Source organism: Chroicocephalus ridibundus, chromosome 1 (assembly GCF_963924245.1).
Source record: "Chroicocephalus ridibundus chromosome 1, bChrRid1.1, whole genome shotgun sequence".
NCBI lineage: Eukaryota > Metazoa > Chordata > Aves > Charadriiformes > Laridae > Chroicocephalus > Chroicocephalus ridibundus.
The window spans coordinates 77615639-77635903 of NC_086284.1; the positions used below are offsets into that span (position 1 = coordinate 77615639).

General features: G+C 39.8%; 1 protein-coding gene across 6 annotated transcripts; it reads left to right on the top strand.

The window, feature by feature from the left end:
- The first annotated feature begins 2644 nt into the window (after positions 1-2644).
- LOC134518169 (granulocyte-macrophage colony-stimulating factor receptor subunit alpha-like) lies at positions 2645-14892 on the top strand. 6 transcript variants are annotated; one of them, XM_063340538.1, is made up of 11 exons: positions 2645-2782; positions 3983-4026; positions 5198-5451; positions 7859-7988; positions 8081-8256; positions 8946-9085; positions 10757-10795; positions 11699-11837; positions 12406-12493; positions 13061-13142; positions 14464-14891. In XM_063340538.1, exons 4-11 carry the CDS (start codon positions 7861-7863, stop codon positions 14530-14532), a joined length of 861 nt encoding a protein of 286 aa, XP_063196608.1. In that variant the 5' UTR covers positions 2645-2782; positions 3983-4026; positions 5198-5451; positions 7859-7860; the 3' UTR covers positions 14533-14891. The 6 variants fall into 6 exon arrangements, with proteins under 6 accessions (XP_063196608.1, XP_063196613.1, XP_063196622.1 ...); XM_063340543.1 differs by having other exon boundaries at positions 5198-5417; XM_063340552.1 differs by having other exon boundaries at positions 5198-5295; positions 7858-7988.
- Positions 14893-20265: the final 5373 nt, after the last annotated feature.

The window sequence follows — 20265 nt, forward strand, 5'->3', positions numbered from 1 at the left end:
GCTGAGCTCAAGGTGTAAATCACAGGTGACTGTATCCTAAGCCTTTCCTCAGCTTGTGGGAGAAACATGAGTAACATAAAATATACCTGTAGTAGATTCATCCATCAAGAGTGTGTTTTTCTGTGCGCCCTTGCAGAGGTTTTGAGGGAAGCCATTCCGGCTACTTAGTTGCCAAAGCAGGCCCTTCCCACATACACGCTCAGAATGGAGAAATGCTGATATGAAAGAGAAAGGTGAAAGAGAAAGGTAATAAAATTGGTGCTTTGCCTTGCAGCAGTAGACTACCACTTGATGCTTGGGTTTTTTTCTTTATCTCATCAGCAAACAGAGCATGAGTAACCATCATGATGGATTGTCATGAGAGTGTTACAGCGTCATCTGGTGCCAACTTGGCATCTTGCCACAGGTACTACAGAGGCAGAGTTCATTTGACTGAATTTTCTCTAGTCATTGTAAGATGTCATAAGTAATGAGATTTCCTTGGTAGCCAAACAGAGAATGCACACTAGTCCCAAGATCACCAATTAGCTTTTGTTCTACCTGAACTTAATAATATAAAAGCACATTTCACAACTTGATGGCTACCTCTCTCTACAGTATAGAACAGTGAAAGAGAAACAGTGCTGAAGATCTTGTTTTCAGTAAGACCTGCCAGTTGTTCTGAAAGATGTGCCAGTTTGTACCTTGTCTAGAACTCTTATCATGAAAGCCATTTTGTTTCTGTTTTGGCAGTTTCACTGATTTCCTGAGGTTAGGTCATTATTTTGGGGTTTTAGTTGCAAACAATTCGTATATTGCTTCAGGAAAGACTTAGTGAGTGCAACTCACATGCAAATTCAGCAGGTACCACATCTTGGAGCTAAATAAGGTCTGAACCAAAGACAAGGACAAGTTCTTCCTCTGTCACTGCTGACAAAGAAAACATAACCAAAAAAATCCAAGAAATCACTGGACTATTAGAGTTGTTTTCCTGGGCATTTCATCCCTTTAACAATATTAAATGTTCCGAGAAATTCTCATTTATTAAACTAGAAAATAAAAGTAACAGGGTTGAAGATTGTGTCCACTACACAACAACTAGTATTTCCTGCCATACTGAAAAGCTTTGATGTCAGTGTGATTACACACTTACATCCTTTTCATGGAAGACCTGTTTCATTCTGTGCGACTTATGGATGCATATGTGAATCAGCTGTTTAGCTTCCAACCTACACAGCTCTATTGTCGTCTAGCTGGGAAGGTTCTACATACCTTACAGAAAATGAGGTTTCAGGTTCACTGATACAAATCTATCCCAAAGCCATAATTCACTCCAATTGTATAGAAATGTCTACAACAGAAAGTGAGAAAGAGAACAAAAGCCCTTACTTCTGCAGCTCCTGAAATGAAGTATCTTAGCAGGGAACACGCTGGAGTCCTGTTGTCGGCTCTATGAATAAAATTGAGGAATTGAGACCCGAAGAAGAGGAAACATCTTCTCAAGAACGCCCACGATTCCTCCTCTGCCCAGAAGAGCAACAAAAACAGAGGCTGACGGGAATGAAGAAGAAGCAGGACAAATCAGATCTGATTTACCACTCCTCTGGTGAGATATAGCAGACACATATAGTAAGACTGGTATACTCAGTGAATATTATAACTAATCAGATTTAAATGCTGTTGTTTACTTTAATTGCTTCATTTTCCTGTTCAAATGATTTAAAGGTGAGAAAGGGAGAAGGAGAGGGATCTGTAATCAGACTGTACTATGGAAACGTGAAAAGGCAGTTGCTATGTTTCTCAGTTCACAGAAAGTTGCTTTGCTGGACAAACATCTTTCAGGACCCAGGCACGCTCTTGAGTGGCAAAAACAGTCAAGATGGCAAAAAAAAGGCTTGGGCTTACTCGTTTTGGAGCCTGCTAACATGGGCAGCTGTGGATGTCTGCGCCTGGGCAGCGCACAACCTATATTGCACTGTGTTAGCGCCACACAGTGTGTGCTCACGTTGTTGAATGCAGTTGGAAAGAGGATGTTCAAACTCTGCAGACAGAGGGCAAGGGGGACTGCACACCTTCCTGGGACCAGGGCAAGAGCACAGACAAGGGACAGTGTTGATTTGGTACACTCAGGGTATTTGCACACATGAAGAAAAGTTTCCTGGTCTGCGTATTGAATTCATCCAGCCCAGAAAAATGTGTACATATTGAGTGGAAAAGTTGTGGAACCTGGTGACATTGGTTTGTTACCCATCTACAGAAAATGAGGCTGGCTAGTATAAAGCTGGGAATGGCTGTTACGAAGTCCAGAGCACCAAACTTATTTTCCTGTGCAGGCTGGTAACCCTAAGCCGTAAGCAGAAAATAGTGGAGTGGCTTGAAACAATGCTACCTGACCCATACAAGAGCCAGAAAGTAGACTCATACATTCACCTGCCTTTCAGGCTGTGCCCTATACAAACACCTATGTGAAAAATATGTCACAAAAATGAGTGAAAATTATGTGAATGAAGTGATAAAGAGGGTGTCCTTCTATTCTGACCTTTTTGTCCCCCTGTACTAAAACAATGCCTGTGACCGTGCCTTTCCCCGTTACATTACAGTATTACAGGGTAAGGGAAATGAGTAAGACGTAGGCGGGATTTTCACACCCCGTTACATGGGCGGTTTAGAAGAATAGAAGAAGAAGAATGAATCACATTGTCAAAGCACACAAAAATATGCCACCGACGCAATTTCACAGCTTCCATCCTTTTTCTGCCCAATTACTGTAACAGCCCCAGGGAATTGGGTTTTCAAGGAGGAGGTAGGTTTATTTTTGTCTTCGTCTGTTGTTTATTTTTACTCCAAAGAAGTTAGACAAAGAAATACTGCATTTTGCTATTTGTGTTAGTTTTAATGTTGTTAAAATAACTGTGAGGGGTGGATAGACATAACCTGTAAATCCATGCTTTTGTCCAATGAATGCCATAGCCAAAATTTTGATGGTGTATTTTTTCTACAGTCTGAAATTTGCTACAGTCTGAGATGAACATTCAGCATGCTCTGAGAGTGGCTTGTGCTGTAGCCAATTTTCTAAGTCTAGCAGCAGCCAATTTTCATAGCAAGTTTATAAACTACAGCGCAGAAATGAAACAACTTCACAAAGAAATACTTTATATTTCCTTAAGATTTTATTCAATAATTTGCACAGGAACCGTTTGAGATGTGAAAGAAAGTTTGGACCACCTCTGGGGAAAATACTACTGTTTTTCTACTGCAACTGTTTTTTCTAAAGAAAACTGTTCTAAATGGTCTGTTTTTCTAAAGAAGCATGTGATAGTAGGATGGGTGTAAGAAAGAGGAGGAAAAGGCATTTTCAAAAATAAATTTGCTGTTTCAGTGAGAACAGTGGCAGCGTTTCTATTTAGTACTTACATGTGGACAATGTAAGAGGGGAAAGGAATGACTCCTCCTGGATGCACCTGACCGTGGTGGATAACTAAGCCTTAGAGGGTTCCCTCTGGGCTGGTCACCCTGGGCTATCTTTTCAGCGACTGGCAGGAAATAAATATGGTGAAGTCTTCATTCATCTTGTCCTAGACTAGGGTGAATAAACTGTGTCTTAAGTATCTGTTTCTTTCCAGCCACTATTAAGGCACCGTAGAATTATTGGTTCCCCTGTGAGGATACCTATACAGCGCTTAGGTATTTTAAGTAATAAAAACTCCACCCCACAACTGACAATATCTTCAGAGTTAGGTTAATAGGTTAAAGCAATTTAATTTCTTTTTATTCATTTCCAGTAACAAGTATGTTATTTACAATCCCTTATAAATTGTCTGGTCCATTATGTCCAAGAGTTAAGAGCAGTTTATGCATTTTCTATTCAAGAACTACTGAATAAAAGTAAAAATTCTCTTGGGCTCAAGGCCCAGAGGTGAGATCCTGTTTTTCCTTGTTAATAACTTGATTACCACAAAGGACTGCAGAGGCAAATCTTCTTTTCTCTGATATTTTTCTGCAGCTACTACTCCTACACAGTTTCTAACATCTGCCCAAGAGATGAAGGTAATCTACGTCAACTCAAGAAAAACAAATAAATAAATAAATAACAGAAAGCACTGTGTGTGTTTAAAACAGTGGGTTGTTAGGCAGTTGTGTGAAATCTCAGTCATCACACCTGTCTTAGTCAAGTACATTACCTCTTTCATGAAAAGCTATAAAGAATTTCAAGAAGGATTTCAAATATAGCTAAAAAATATTAAAATACGGGGAAATAAGTTATTTATGTATGAAACAAAGGATGCTCGTGAGGATATTAGTATACTTGCACATGTATTTTATTATCATTATCAAAGAATATAGGAGGCAGGTCAGAAGGAAGAGTGCACTACAGAGAAACTAAACTGTTCTCTGAATCAGAGCTCACAGAAAAGCATCATGAGAGTATGGTCCTACCTATAGGGTAGGACTTACCATTAAGGAAATAATGATAAAGAAGTGACAAATATGGGGTTATTAAAAGAGGAATGGTTAAGAGAGAAACCACTAGAAAAATTTAGCTAGTCCTCAAGTATAAACTGGAAAGAGAAAAATTTCAGTGTCCAATTGAAATAACGGGAGATAATGGGAGAAATGTCTCATGAAGACTTGGATCCGTTCCAGGTGTTGCAAACAGTAAAAGTAAAACTGTGTTACTGACACTGTATGTGAATATAGTAGGCTCAAAAGTAAACCTTTAAGGAAGAGTAGTCGTACTTGTCTACTCTGCTAGATTATGGGTTTTTTGGCATATCCACAGAAAGGTGAATAAAGAAAAAATGAAAAAAAAATCCTCTCAAAACCTGGGAAAACAGTCCTCAGCAGAGGAAATAGAGTGACCCACACATACCTTAGCGATCTTCCCAGCATGTGTTTCGTGTTGGTAAGAAGGTAACACAGTGCAGCTGATCATGGCTGTTTTGTACGTTGAGTAATGTTCTGGCTGTAGAACTTAAGCTAATTGAAGAACATCTGAATATAATGCTTCTCTTGGATATAAAAAACTGAGGCCATCGCTAAAGAGGCCAAGGATGTGGTTTAATTTTCTTTTTCCTTGACCACAATGTCAATTTATGAGTTCCTTTCACCCTATTTATTTCCAATGTTCCAGACAACTCAACTGCTTGTTGAGCCACACGTGAACCAGGTTGTGATTTGATTTGAAGTCAGAATAACCTTTTTTTCTTTTGATTTGCAGTATTGCCAAAGTCTTTATGATGCCCATCCCCCTAAGACCCTTGCACAGCACCTGTGATCGTACTTCAGACTGCTGCATTTACCTCACAGTTTCTTGATGGGAAGAAAACTTCTCTGTTTCTTTTGTAAATGAGGAAATGAAGTACAGATTTGATTGACCGTCAGTCATAAAGTGAATCTGTGGCAGACCAGAGAACCGAGCAAAGCTCTCCATCACCTCAGTACAGTACCATAATCACTGGACTCTCAGGAGTGGTTTGTTATATATGCATGCATATATATATATATATAAACTTACACATAAGTTGGATGTAAGCAACTCTATGCTGAGAGCTTAGATGTTTCTAGTGACTAGTAGGGGCCAACAATTCTTGCAACAGCAGAAATAGCTTAGACAGCTCTCCTTTGGGTCTTTGTTGCTAACCCACACTGTCATCTCAGATGAGCTTGTTCCACTGTTTGTGGTAAAGGATGCTAAGCCAGATGAAAAAATGAGAAGAAGAAAAAACTTCTGGGGTGGGAGGAGCATTATTAGTTTTAGTGATGATCACTTCTTCAGAACTACTCACTATGAGGCCTCACAATGAATGGTACTAACACAGCCAGGGAGGCAGGATGGAATCAAGAAGGGGACATGGAGGACGCGGAAGGACAGGGTATCTTAGGCCAACACTGTTGTTGAAAGAAATGCTTCTGGACCAAGCACTTGAAACAGTTTAAACCTTCCTCTTGGAAGAGAGGAAGCTTTCCAGAAATCCAGGAGAACTCTGACAACTTTGTTGTCTCTTGAACAATTCCTATTTATTTCCAATGTGTAAGAGTCCGAAGGTTGCTAGGCCTTTGGGACTCCTTTGCAAGGCCCTGTCCGTGACAATATTTTTTCTAGCTCATGCTGACTCCCAATGTGATGGGCATGAAGTGAACGCTTCCACCGAGGCGTTCTGAGGGATGGGTTTTAATTCATCCAGCTCTATTTGTAGCCAAGCTACACAACATCATATTAGGTCAGGTCTCCTGGATGACAGCCTTTCCCTCTGGAAACTGTGATCCCAGCCTCCTTTATTATGTGCCTACACTTGTAGAACACCCAAATGAAAGAAATTTCATTTGGTAGAGTAGTCCCAAAAGGCTCCATACAGCACAGTGTCTGCCTGGAGCAAACCATGAACAAATATTAGGCACAAGAATGTGTTTGGACTCCTCCTCTTCTAGAGAAGAATCGCCTTTTCTCAAATTACAGCTGAAGGTGCGAAAGGAAAATAGACTTTTTGAATTCTCCCATTGCTCATCCTATCGGCAAGAAATGTAGTAAAGTAGTAGTAAAGGCCAAAAAACTAAATGAATTCAAAAAGGAATTGTGGGAATCAATGGGGGATCAGGCTTTCTTGGACTGCTACGCACAGTGATCTATGAGGTAGCCTTCAACTTTGCAAGTCCGTAGGGCACTGCTTGCTGGTAGATGAGAGAGTGTATAGGCAAAGGCCTGCTTGGGGCTTTCTCTTCTCCCTATGCTTTTCTCCCTAAGTATCCACCGATGTCAGAAGTTTTTGTCTGCTCAATAAAAGCATTTCTTTTGAAATCAGTTCTGTCAGGTACATGATCAGCTGCTAGTGGGAACGTAAGGAAAAAGAGGTTTCCAACTTGGACTGCAGTGAAGCTTGGACAGGAGACATCAGTTGGTCTCATAACGTGGCTTCTGAGACTTGTTTGGGAACCTGTGTTAGACACATAGGGAAATTTTAGGCTAGATGTGGTGGGCTTAAGCTCAATGTCTTGAAAAGCTGTGACCCAGTCCTTCAATTCATGATGACGGTAGTTAAGAAGAGGTACTGCATGATTAGTATTTCCTGTTGGAGATCTCACCTTTTGATACGGAAGAAACACACAAGGAATTCATTCCTTATGTGAATGCACAGCCCGAACAGTCTTTTAACTTAAGTGAACTATCAGCTTCTGCTTCAGTTTTTTCTTGGTTTTACTCTAATGGATATTCAGACCTGCTTCTATCAAGTTCATTGCAAACAAAATTCCCCCTATCTTTGAATCCAAAGTGCCAGAACAGATTAGCAACCATTTTCAATTCAAGATTGAAAAACATGCCATTCTGCCTTCCAAATCATGACACTTCTGCAGGGACTAGCTTCTGGAAGCAGCCTCAAAGTTAGGTTGTAATCACCCAGGTGTTACACTGAAGAAAGTGGTGGACAGCTTGTTTTAAATCCTTAGTCCTTTATAAGTCAACCAAAGATCAGAGTACTTAAGATAAACACAGGAGAACTTGCTTTGCTTATGGTTGTAGAATTTATATTCCACTGTAGACTGGACCTTAGATAAACAGGGGATCTAAACAAAGGACACAACAGTGACTGTCTTTGTTATTAGCTTCTACTACATCACTGTGCCTGAGTCGATTTAAAGAGTTGATTAAATCCTAGTCACATCTTCAGCATCTGTAGCAATTGTAGATAATCCTCGTGGCTCAACACAAAATCATTCCTATCTTAAAGTAAGTGTGTAACTGCAAGACCCAAACAATATGCAATTGGATTTACTAATCAGGTGGCTAAAAATTACTAAATGAGCTTGCAGACATCTCCATTATTTGAGCAGTTTTACAGTCTTTCCACAGAGTGAACATGGGATGTTATTGATGTGTTTGCAGGTATGAATGGGACAGCCATTGAAAATTTTGTCTGCGTCATTTTTAATGTTTCCTTCATGAACTGCACTTGGCATGTGGGCAGGTCTGCTTCAGAGGATACCCAATATTTTCTGTATTGGAAGACCTCAAAGTAAGTAGGTCTTCTTGAATCTAGGGAATTTTAGATTCTGGTCTGACACAAGACATTGCCAATATTTAACTGATGAAATATGTCATGTAAAGGAAAGAAGATTTCACAGGATGCCAGAATTACATCAAAGATAATTGTGGAAGGCACACGGGATGTAGATTCCAAAATGTGACAATAGAAAGAAAGCAAGCTTATTTCCTGGTAAATGGATCTAGAAGTGGACAAAGCATTCAGTCATATATGAAGACGATTAATCTGTATAGAATTGGTAAGGATTTTTTTTTTTTTTAAATTTTATTTCCAGTTTTATGCTAAGGGAATGAAGAATTCTTCTCTGGAAAAAAAGCATACATTTTTAAAATGCTGCTTTCAGAACAGATTATTTTTTTTCCCCTTTTCCTCAGCCTTGATGGCTGATAAATCAAAAGGACAAAAATGAACAAAGCCAAATGAATGCAGAGACAATCTGAAATCATGGGTAATAGAACTGTGAACATTTCAGTCAAATATTTATTCTCTGAAAGAAAGGTGTCATCTTTTGGGATTAACTAGCTAAGGACGCTGTAGCAGGACTGTCTAGATGTTGGTCTTATTATCTCAACATTCTGTTAATTCGCATAATACAAAAGAAATAATTAACACTGTGAGCAAAAATTTCATTTTTTTAAATGGAATAGTGTTGCTAATAAAAGAAACCCAAACGTCTGTTTAATATTAACACTATGAAAAAAACCACACCTGCACTGATTATATGCTGAATTCAGTAAAATCTAACAAATGGTTTGTGTTTTTCAATTTTACCTACCTGCTTCAGAATATGGGGTGAATATAATAATTCTGATAGAACTGCATTACATCTTTTTAGAGAGTTTGCTTGAACACCTACCTATATTTTGAAAAGGCAGAGTGAAGAGACCTGATTATTAATCAATAGTATTCCTCATTATATTATTGTAGAAAAACTCACCCCTCCTTCAAATGTTACTGTGAACTGTACAGAAGCTTCTCATGGTTGTGAAATTCAGTGGCAACCACCTCGCACAAGTCATGTGAAAAAAGATGGTTGTTTCAAATATGAAATTGTCATAGAAAACAAGGTAAGAATAATTATGACTCTTAATAGTATTTCGTATGCTTGTATTTCCACACATACTACCATATAACCAATACCCTGTTCTCTTTCCCTACTTAACTAATCTTTCCTTTTTGATATGCAGTGCCCCTCTTGCGCATGAGCTGAGGACTGCTGTCACTCACAAATAGGAGCAGCAAATTGAGGGATGCTTTCAGTGCACTATACAACTGGTCCTTTAAGAAATTGGGCAAAGGACTCCCAACACTGAAGTTGAATAGTTGTTCTAGCACATGTAGGGGGATAGACCATATTATCTGACGACTTTATTATGAACAGTTACAGGATACATTAAATGAACTCTAAATATACCACAAAAAAACCAAAGCTACTGTTAAATTGGATCAACCAATTTTACGTGTCCCTGTAAGGCAGTTTGGGTCCCCGTGTAGTCTTTCAGTCCTACTGCTGTTTTGTGATGAAGTTAGGTCAGAACCTTCTGTTCTGTGGTTTTCCTGTCTGCAGTCTCCTATACCATCATTCACCTTTTATCACTTCTTTCACAAACTCACTTTGCATTTGCTCCTACTTCTTGTAGTCATCGTTACCGCTCAGTCAGGTTTATCGTATTACTAAATTAGGTCCAAAGAAGTAACACATGCTTTATTAAAAAGGTGCACATGTAAATTAGGATGTTCTGCAAGACCTCTTAGGAATCTCCATCTGGACCCCCCTACTATTCATCCCGCCCTTTGTGTATCCAACTTTGCCTCCTTCTCCTATTGCCTCCATTCACTGACACCAGTGCAGGGTTGCTGGAGTTTGTCTTCTGGAGCAACCGCTATGTATCCTCAAGCCCTGCTTCCCAGGAAGTGGCTGGACGTCACCTGCTGATGGGAAGCAGAGAATAAATCTTTTGTTTTCCTTTGCTTCCATGCAGCCTTTGCTTTTGCTTTATTAAACTGCCTTTGTCTTGACCCAAGAGGGGTTTTTTCTATCTTATTTTCTTCCCCTGTCTCCCCCCCTCCACCTCATCCCATCCTGCTGAGGAGAGGAGTGATAGAGAGACTTGGTGGGCACCTGGCATCCAGCCAAGGTCAATCCACCACAATGGTTGATATTATACATTTCAGTAATTGCAAGTATTTTGAAGAGTTGTATGAATATGGAAAGTAGCACTATATCCATCAAAAACAAAGTTTGAAATTTTTGCAGAAATATTAGTGAGTTTCTTGGTTCAACAGTAAAAAAAACTTAGAAAATGGTGTAATAATATAGTTAAATTAAAAGTTTAAGAATGTAAAAGCTACACAGACAAGTTTTAATGGAAAAAAAAAAAACACATTTCCCAAGTTTACTAGTATTTTTTTAGATACTTTGTTTTGTACAAGTAAAACATGCAATTTTAATTGGTGGGCAACCTAAGCCTTTTTTTGTTTAGTCCTTTGATACTCAGTTCTGCAATCAAATTTAAATGGAACAGTACTTCAGAGCACCAGTGGCGAGGAAAAACGTTTCAGTGGAAAAATGGCTTAACCTCAAAGTCTTTAAAAGAAAGCATTTAAAATATTAATTTTAAAATAGATTTATATTTTTTTTCTTTTCCCCGAAAATCAAACATTCATCAGGCAGGAGCCTTTGTTATATAGTAAAAAAAAGAACAATCATAAAAATTATTTTTTTTTTTTGTTGCTAGGCTGATCCCGAGAAAAACATCAAAACCACATCTAAAACAGTAAGTCTTCATTGCCATATTAATTGAATGTTTATGTTGGGTTGAAATTTCATCTATATCAGGGCATCCTGCAACCAAATTGTTTTGGTTTCACGCTACCAGTTTCAGTATACTACATATGTTCTTTATTGACAAGTTTTCTGAACTCAAAGATTTAAACTGTTAATTATAAAACATGGTACAAAAAACACCTGCATATGTAGAACTTTATATTACTTCTATGAAATTCACAAAATCTTCAATTTTACAATCTTTGTACTTCCTACCAAATTCATATATATGTAGAAATATTGAACATAATTCCACATTACACTTAGACACACAAAATGTGAATTTTTTCTTTGTTAATGGTCTCTAGAAGGGGTTGAGATGGAGAAGGCAAGAAAACAGCACCTGAAAGATTAAGCCAGTATAAAAGAGGAAGAAAAAAAATACCAAGTTTTCAAGAAGGCTCAATATTCTTATGAGAAGGATTTCAATATATGTCAAAATTTTCCCTTCTGTATAATCTGGCTGTTAAATTCTACCTCAGTTTTAAAAACATCCACAGTAAGGGAATGCCAGGTCTTTAAAGAACTACCTTCTAGTAAAATAAATAATTTACAGACTGAAAATAAACTATGGATTATTTTTTTTCCCAACGTCACATTGTTTAGCAGGGAAGCATACTGCAAATTTCATCTTCACCAATAACAAAAATGTTCAAACAAAAGGAACTAGGATGGAACAAGTTAATATATTAAGGGATAATTTTCTATTTGTTATTTCATTCTAATCTGTTCACAGAAATATGTGTAAAATTTTCTTTTGTAATTGTTTGCATCGTTAAATGAACCTGACAGATTCCTAACATCTGTAACTCTAGTGAATAATAAGTTCTCAGTCTAGTTGTTGTGCATTTAGGAAAGAAGCATCACAGGAAACTCCTACATATTTGGGAGCTTCAGTGCAAAAAAAAGGTACAGCGTCAAAATCAGAGCAACTGACAATGGCTGTTTGGTGAGCGCAAGCTGGGGAGAGTGGAGCACACCCGTAGAGTTTGGTAAGAACGCAAATCACTTCCTTGACCTAGTTTTCCCTCAGTTATTACTTGTCTGCCTCATTTATTACTTTATACTTACAGATGGAAACACATTGATATTTGTTCATTAATTTGCTAGGATGAAAAGGAGTGAACTGGCACATCTCTTAATACAAGGGAGGTCTCTAAGCATTCTGGTGTGACAGTGGGTGCTTCTTGCAAGGAGGCAGTGAATAAGGCAGACCTTTTTGAAGTCTGTTGCCAGCCCTTTTCCTTCTTCCATTTCTGCTTCAGGCTTTGTAAACTTCTCTTTTCCCCTGGTACTCTCTGCACATTGGATTTTGAAGTACTCTGTAGGTCTCAGTTCCTCACAAAATGCTTAGTACGGTCTTGAGTTACTGCAGACGGTCCACGTCTGTCAGCCATCCCGTTCCTTCACATGTTACAGGGCAATGAGGTGCCAAGCTAAAGAAGCAGCCACTTCATACTGGTGCTTGACACTATCACACAAAGCAGATTGCACATAGGTGACCAGTCATTCCTGTTTTGTGATACTGATCAACACTTTTGATGATTGCTTGTCTTTCAGGAAAAGAACAACTTATATCTACTTCATCGTATATGTTGTTTCTGATAGCAGTGCTGGCAGCAAGTCTCGTATTTTTTCTCTGCAAAGTGTAAGCCTTATTTCTCATGCAAAATTTTTATTCTGTAGTTGAAATAACACCTCTTTCCCCAACAGAAAATTTCTGGCCTCCTTTTAAAGGAAAGGAGGAAGGGGGAAAATCCACACGGAACTGTAGCAGGAATCATAACCTGCTAGATGTTGCTCAAGTGGACTCTATATTTCTGATTCCCAACCTCCTTATCCACTTGATCAATCATAACACAAAACTTTCCAATAGTGGGACAAGGCCTTATATCAGTGACACTTTCCTGCCAACAGACCCTGCAATGTGGGTGGGTGGTACATGAAATTGTTTCCTTCTTTTGAGGATATTTCCCTTTCAGATACTTAAACCAGCAACTTCCTATTATTCTTTAATAAGTCATAAAATAAATTATTCTAATCCAAATTCTAAACAATGAAATGATACCATTGTATTCACCCTAGGTAATTTTTAGTTACTTTTTCACTTTGTCTTAGAGGGTTAAAATAATACCTCAGGAGCATTATTATATAGTACATGTTCACATGTTTGCATACTAAGTCTTGTCTTCACCAGCCCTTTTTGTCATTGTAGAAGCATTTATTTGAAAAAAACATCTTCTACAGTACCACAGCCAAAAGACCCATTCAATGAGATGTCTCCAACAGATTTCCAGGTATGTTTTCTTCCCGTTTGCCTGAAATTGTTGTAAATAAGGATCCATTGCAGTCTCAAAGGTATGACCTAAGTGTCAGAAAGATGCACAAAAACAAGGATAAATTACCTTTCTTTTTCTTGGTCTTGGTATTGAAAGAGAAGGTCTATATGCAATAATTCTTTTGGGTTTCCTTTTGCATTCTGAAACACTGGTCATCTGCCTACCTGGAGCACTGGAGAAAATGTACAGTTTAACCCTGCTCTCCCTATAATCCATATGCTATCACTAGAATAGTGTTAAGCCTGAGCTTCTCAGCCCAATAATAATGCAGAATCAGATTGTTGGCCAGCTATTGGGAGAGAAGGAGCAAAGAATAGTTTGCTGGCCAAAATAGTTGTGCCATAGCAGATGTTGAGATCCATGTTAGTATTTGGCAATGATGCTGAAGGAGGGAAAGTTTCTAGGGTACGGTATGCAAGAAAGTATAGAAGGGAGCTGAGAGGTTCTGGCTTATGCAGAGACATGAAGCGACTCATGAGAAGAAGAAGGAACAGACAGACAGATGTTGCAAGTAACAGAGTGGAACTGTCCATCTAGAGAGAATGTCACAAAGTTTGTTGCAATTTTTAGCAGCCTTCCAGTACCTAAAGGGGGCCTACAGAAAGGAAGAGGAGGGACTCTTTATCAGGGAGTGTAGCGATAGGACGAGGGGTAAAGGTTTCAAACTGTAAGAGGGGAGATTTAGATTAGACATTAGGAAGAAATTCTTTACTGTGAGGGTGGTGAGGCACTGGAACAGGTTGCCCAGAGAAGCTGTGGATGCCCCACCCCTGGAGGTGTTCAAGGCCAGGCTGCATAGGAATTGAGCAGCCTGGTCTAGTGAGAGGTGTCCCTGCCCATGGCAGCGGGGCTGGAACTAGGTGATCTTTAAGATCCCTTCCAACCCAAACCATTCTATGACTCTATGATTTGCTGAAAGTCTTGAAGTTAGCTACAGCCAGGTCTGGAAGCACTTGCCTGTCTGCAAGGACACACTGAATCACTGGTGAGCCTTTATAAAATCTTTTACTTTCTGTTCCTTCATCATGTTAACTCTCCTATGTTTAAAAAGATGAGTCATCTGGCTTTTGAGTTGACAAGTCTTTTGTTCCTCTTTGGGGAGCTTGTCGTGGAGTGAACACCTAGACCTGTCTACTGCAGTCCTCTTATTGACAGAGTCCCACTACAGCTTCTATATAATAAATAACAACTCTTTGAATAACAGGATTCATAAATGGTAAACTCGTGGATAATCTCATGCATGAAAAACTGATGAAATGTTTTATTCTTCCTTTAATAGACAGAATATAAGAATCTGTTTATGAAGCATGAAACTGAAGAAATAACAATTATTGAAGAAATGATGTAATGGCATCCAACTGAAAGGAACAACTTGAATCTTTTCAAACATATATATCTTGTTGACAGTAATTTACAGGTTTTTCTTATTCTCTCCCTCTTGCAAGCAAAGAAAATAATGTTGCCTATAGAGACGATTCCCCAAGAGTCTATCTTTAAAAGCCTCTTTGTATTTGATTGCATTTTCCATAAATAATTTGACTTGTTTGGGCTATTTTTGTTTCTTCTTATGATGAGTATTCTTGCAATGCTTCAGCAAAAATATTTCAGTAGTGCTTTGGAAGTTATTATACTGCTTTTCAACACCATGCTAAAGAATGAAATAAGAACAGCTAAACTTCAGGGTTTTATACAGGACCTCCAGTGGTCCAGTGCCCTGGAAAAAGTACAGCTATATTGAGATCGTGATCAGGAATAAAAATTTGTCATCTGTATGAAAAACCACTGACAACTGGCCAAGATTAAACCTCTTAAATATGATTATTTATTCATACAAAATCAATATTGTCAAAGTGATCAGGAGACATTTTCTCATACGTCTATTTGTTGCTTTCAAACTATGTTGCTACATCCTTCAGCACAGCATGCCCTAGGTGTTGCTCACAGCCATTTACAAAACCAAAAATTTGCTCCCCCATTTCATCACTTCGTATCTGCGTTAGATGAAAAAAAAAAACTTAAAATGTGACCGCTAACAGGTAGCAGATAACTGTGTGTATGTGGGGGGGGGTGGGTGGGAAATGTTGGAAATTTAACTTTTGAAGCCTGCCACTTGCTAGCTGCAAATGGTACAGGCTGGTTGTGTGGTTTTGTAACACCTGGGCAAAAGAGAAGCAGCACATCATGAATCCTTCAATTAGTAAGGAGATATGAGAGAAAACCACCAACTTGGAGGCTAACCACACATTGCGCTTCTGCAGATGGATTACTTAGATTGGGAAAACCAGGAGTTAGAGGACATTTAGAGCCATGAGGTCCCCTGTGCCATGCCTGTGTCCCACCCCTTATCCAGCCCCATGCCTTTACTCCTCCACATGATATCCTTGTGTCTCCGCTTCTAAAGGTCTCTGTCACACGGACCTACACTGCGTCAGTGTGTTAGAATTGTAAATCTTTGGTGGTACCATACAAAGGTAAACAAAGGTAAAACAAATTAGCCATGGACATCTGGTCAAACAAAACTACAAGCAGGTCAAGAAAAGTTCAGGCAAAGCAAATCTGACAAACTTCAACACCGAGGCCTTGCAAACTCATTACAAAGCTTATAGCCTGTTACCAGAAATGGCAATATCATATTACAGGGCTACATGGTTACAACAACCAGGTTCACTAATACCGCCGTTACAAATTATCTGTTTTTTTCCTCATATCAGCATTACTTGGAGAGTGTCTCTACAGAATAATCACTAAAGATCACCCATGCCAACTAAGCAATTCTGTTCCTGACTGGCTTTTCTAAAGCTTTACCTTAGGCTGCTAAAATGACTTCTTCTGAAATTGGTTTAATCTGTCTTTCTGCATTTCTGACAGGAAAAACAAAACAAAACAAAAAACCCAAGCCAAACCAAACCAAAACAACAACAACAAAACAAAAACAAACAAACAAACAAAAACAAAAAACAAACCCAAACCAAAAAACCAACCAAACAAAAAACCCACAAACCAAAAAAAAAATCCACACTCATAGGACAGACTCTAGCACAGGGTAATGTCTTGAGTGGTATCCACATTCTAGTAAATTGAATCCCTGCAAAACAGAAGAGATGCTGCCGAGGTTAAGAAAAGAGTGTGCCAGGTGAAAAACCTCTGTATGGCGGAGTTAGTTGTCCTCACCAAACCAGAGCTTCCTATGGGAGTTCCACTTCTGTCCAGAGCAGAGCCCTGGCCAGAGGAACTTGATGCCTTGAGCTGTCCCATACTGTGAACTGAGCTCCAGCAGACAGACACCAAGTGAGGTCCTACAGCAGAGGAAGGTCAGGAGGAAGCAAGTGGTGGCAGAGGGCAGAAAGACCTGGATCTGTGAGGTATGCAAGGACACCTCTGGCATACTGGATTGTGTGCCAGGGCTAAGGTGGAACTTGTCATGAGCTGTTTAGAGAGGTTACTTGGGACTGCAAGGGATGAGCTCTTGTCTGTGTCATAGTACCCAAGACACAGGAAAGAACAGGAAGGATGTGCTGAAGGCTAAACCCAAGCTGCTGGCAGGAGACTTCAGCACATCCATAGTAAGTCTCTCTGAAGTACTGCCAGTCTCTCAGTTAAGGGCTGAGAGATGGGCAGAGCGCTGGATCTCAGATCCTGTCCTGCCCCGAGCAAGCTGTAGTCTGCTCTCATGACACCCAACATTTATAGTATCCTATTTGCCTTCTTCCTCCAGAAGCTTAAAGTCTACCACATCATGATACTTGCAGTCAAGACCATCAATGACTGTCACATCCATGATCAGTTCCTCTTTGATGACTTGCAGATCAGCTGAGTACCTCCTGTAGTTGTCTTGTCCAGCATCTGTATCAAAATATTGTTCCTGGTGATCTCTATAATTCTCTTGGCTTGCTTGTACCCTGACATTTTGTCCTTCCAGGAGGTCTCAGGACGGTTAAAGTCATCTCAGATGGTTGAAATTCCCTCATGGTAGATAAAGTTCTCTCAGGGCGATAAAATTCCAGTAGAACAGATGACCTCCAAGAAGCCACATTTGAAACCAATTTTTCCTATGATTCCGTGTTTCTAAATAATCTTTCATTAACAATTTGTTTTTAATAGCTTTTTAAAACACAACCAGAGAAGCAGTCTTCTGTTTAAGTTGTAACTGCCAAAAAGTAAGAGCACCTTCATCAAAATTGGTCAACTAAAGCCAGAGCTTACTTCAAAGAGGAATGAAACAGTTAGGGTCTACTGGATCCTCTCCATCCTGCTTCACTCACAATTGATCGTGGCCCCCACTGCATTTATTACAAAAGCTGCCAAGGCTGCATTCAGAAAACTGGAATCCACTACTAGCACCCTGATGAGAATTCCAGAAATCCTGTGGTAGTGGAGGTGGGAGTAGGAGTGGAGTGAAGGTGTCCCTTTCCCGTCCCTGTTCAAAGGTCCAATATAACACTCACTGGGAAAGGATGGTCAGGGTATAAAAACCTTCTAACCAAGTGGTTTGGATGTTCACACAGACAGAATTCCTGTATTCTCATCTCCTATGGCTCTTCCTCTGTTCTGTGGAGAAAGACATTTGTTAAAAACTAGGAAGTTCTTGCTGCAAGGACCAAAGAGAAGACCTTGTCTCCCATTTGTATTTTTGTGGTCTACACAAAAGCTGTAAGACACCAGTATAGGAAAATACCTGGGCAGTTATTGTGTGTTGGAACAATAAATTATTCTTCAAGTTTTGGGGACTTTAGAGCAAGGTTGGTTTTAATCACGTTCCTGCAATGACTCCAGTCCTTGTAGAGCCAGAAGTTGGAAAATAGACCTAGTGTCTCTGCCCAGCTTTCTCTTCTTTCTCCTCTTTTTTCTCTTTTTCTTCTTCTCGTTTCTCTTCCAGCTCCTAGCAAGGCCATTCAACACTAGTTTTCTGGCCTCTAAAAGATAAAAGACTATGGTAGCACCATCATCAGCACCAGCTTTGCTTGGGATTTTTAATTTTTTGTTGATTTGTTTGCATTTTTGAAAGCCTCAGGGCAAGACTTCTAAATACAGACACCAAGGAAATCCCCTGTGTAGGAGAGTTTCTTTGTGGTAACATCACTGTCCTTGTGGGCTGTTTGGATTGTTCTGCTGCAGTATATTCCAGTTGAAAAACAAAAAAATACCTAAACCTTGAAATCTCCAAACCCAGACTTCCTCATTTTTTTACGGAGGTGTATAATCTGAGGGAGTGCCAAAGACCACGCTGCTCCTCTGCTGCCTGCTCCACAGGCTCAGGAGATCTCCAGAGTGGGAGCACAGGGCTTTGCATGGGGTCCAGTGGGAGTTCAACTGGAGAAAGAGAACCCAGCACTGGACAGATGTGTTTATCTCTGTCTACCCATTGCAAGATGCGTAACTGGGATGACTCAAAGGTTGGGAGTTGATGACACTTGCCAGTACCAGATTTAGGCACAGAAAAAAACACACAGTTGCCCAGGGCAGTCAGCGCCCCATTGCATCAATGTTAAACAGTGTGATGAAAGGGTGTCTCAGATACAGATGCTGCCCAGAAATCCAGCCACAGCCGTCAGTGGGCACAACCTTGTGGTCCAACTGCTTCTGCCAAGAAATCTCCATAGGAGTGTGCAGCTACACCCCCCCTCACAGTAACAGCTGCCCTTAAACACCATCCCTAAAGTGGTGCAGGATCAGGAAATGCAACTTCGGTGCAATTGATCCTAGCCTTCCTCCTCCCCAGTCCAATCTCGGTGCTGCATGGATCACCTCAACTCCCTCCCTTCTCCGCTCCTGCAGTGTGAGGTGCCACAGGGTGAGAAGAGCTCCTGGTTTGGATATGTCTGCTGATGGAGTGGGTGGGAGACTGCTTAGAGCTCTGGGAACTGACCTATTGAAGGACAGAGACGAAGGGAGGTGAAAGTCTGTGGGAAAGGACAGAGAAAGGCAGATGGAGAGAAACTCTGTCTTCCTTCATTTTCCAGAACGCCATTTGATTCTCTGTGACATTTCCTATGGCTCTGATTTTATCACCCTGGGAACTCTCCCCCCTCCATTCTCTATGAAATACTGTCTGTTACCACAGCAAAATCGAGTGCTTTTCTTCCAAAGATGAGGACACACTAAAGTGTGTGGTTTTTTCATTCTTTGTGATCAGAAGTCCTCTCTTCCAACTTTACAGCACAGTAAGTGTTAAAAAAAATGCCTACATGGATAAGTATGGAATTTCTTTAATCTGGGAGTGCAGTGAAACTTCTGACAATGGATTACTCTTTCCTCTGAATGACTATCATGGTCCCAGACCTGAAGTCTAGGCTTTCATTTGCTTTGTCTGTTGACACCTTTAATGTGATAGAGATAGTAATAGTGATTCTTAACAAAAAGAGCTTCTTCCATGACTAAATCTACTTTCTGGTAGAATATCCACTATTCTTTTTTGTTCCTTGTTCCACTGTTTGCTTCATAATTATGCTTCAGAAAACCTTTGTTACATTTCTGTTCTCTCCTGACATATGAAGGAAGTGAACTCCCATGAATTGATCCTTATAAAGGCACCATCGCCTTAGACCTTTTCCTCTGAAATCACAAAAGACCAGGCCAAGCTCTATTAATTCTGTCATGATTATTGTTTCTAGGGATGAGTGGAGCTTTTTTAAGCTCTGGATGCTCAAGGTGAGTTGTTCATCTTCTCAATCAATATTGAGTTACTGACAGACATGATCAAATGCATGAATATAACCATAGGGTGTCACTTATATTGCTTTTCAGTTCAGGCCTTGCTTTATGCTTCTAGTATGGCATGTGAGCAGAAGATGAACTTCAGTTTTTATTTTTGTATAAAATACTTCTGCAGTCAAAAAGTTCCTTATATGATGAGTAGATTTGCTGTGCTACACCTCTTCCCTTTATACTGCATGAGTTGCAGAGGAGCAAGGAGGTCAGATATCCACTTTGGGACGTTGGCTGGTCTCGGTGACAGCTCAGCATCATTCATGTTTACAAGCAACATAAAATAATGAACCTGGCAAATGACAGCACACTTACAGTTCATCAGTCCTCAGTCTCACACTCCAGCAGGAATCGAGGAAGCAGAAATACTCATGAG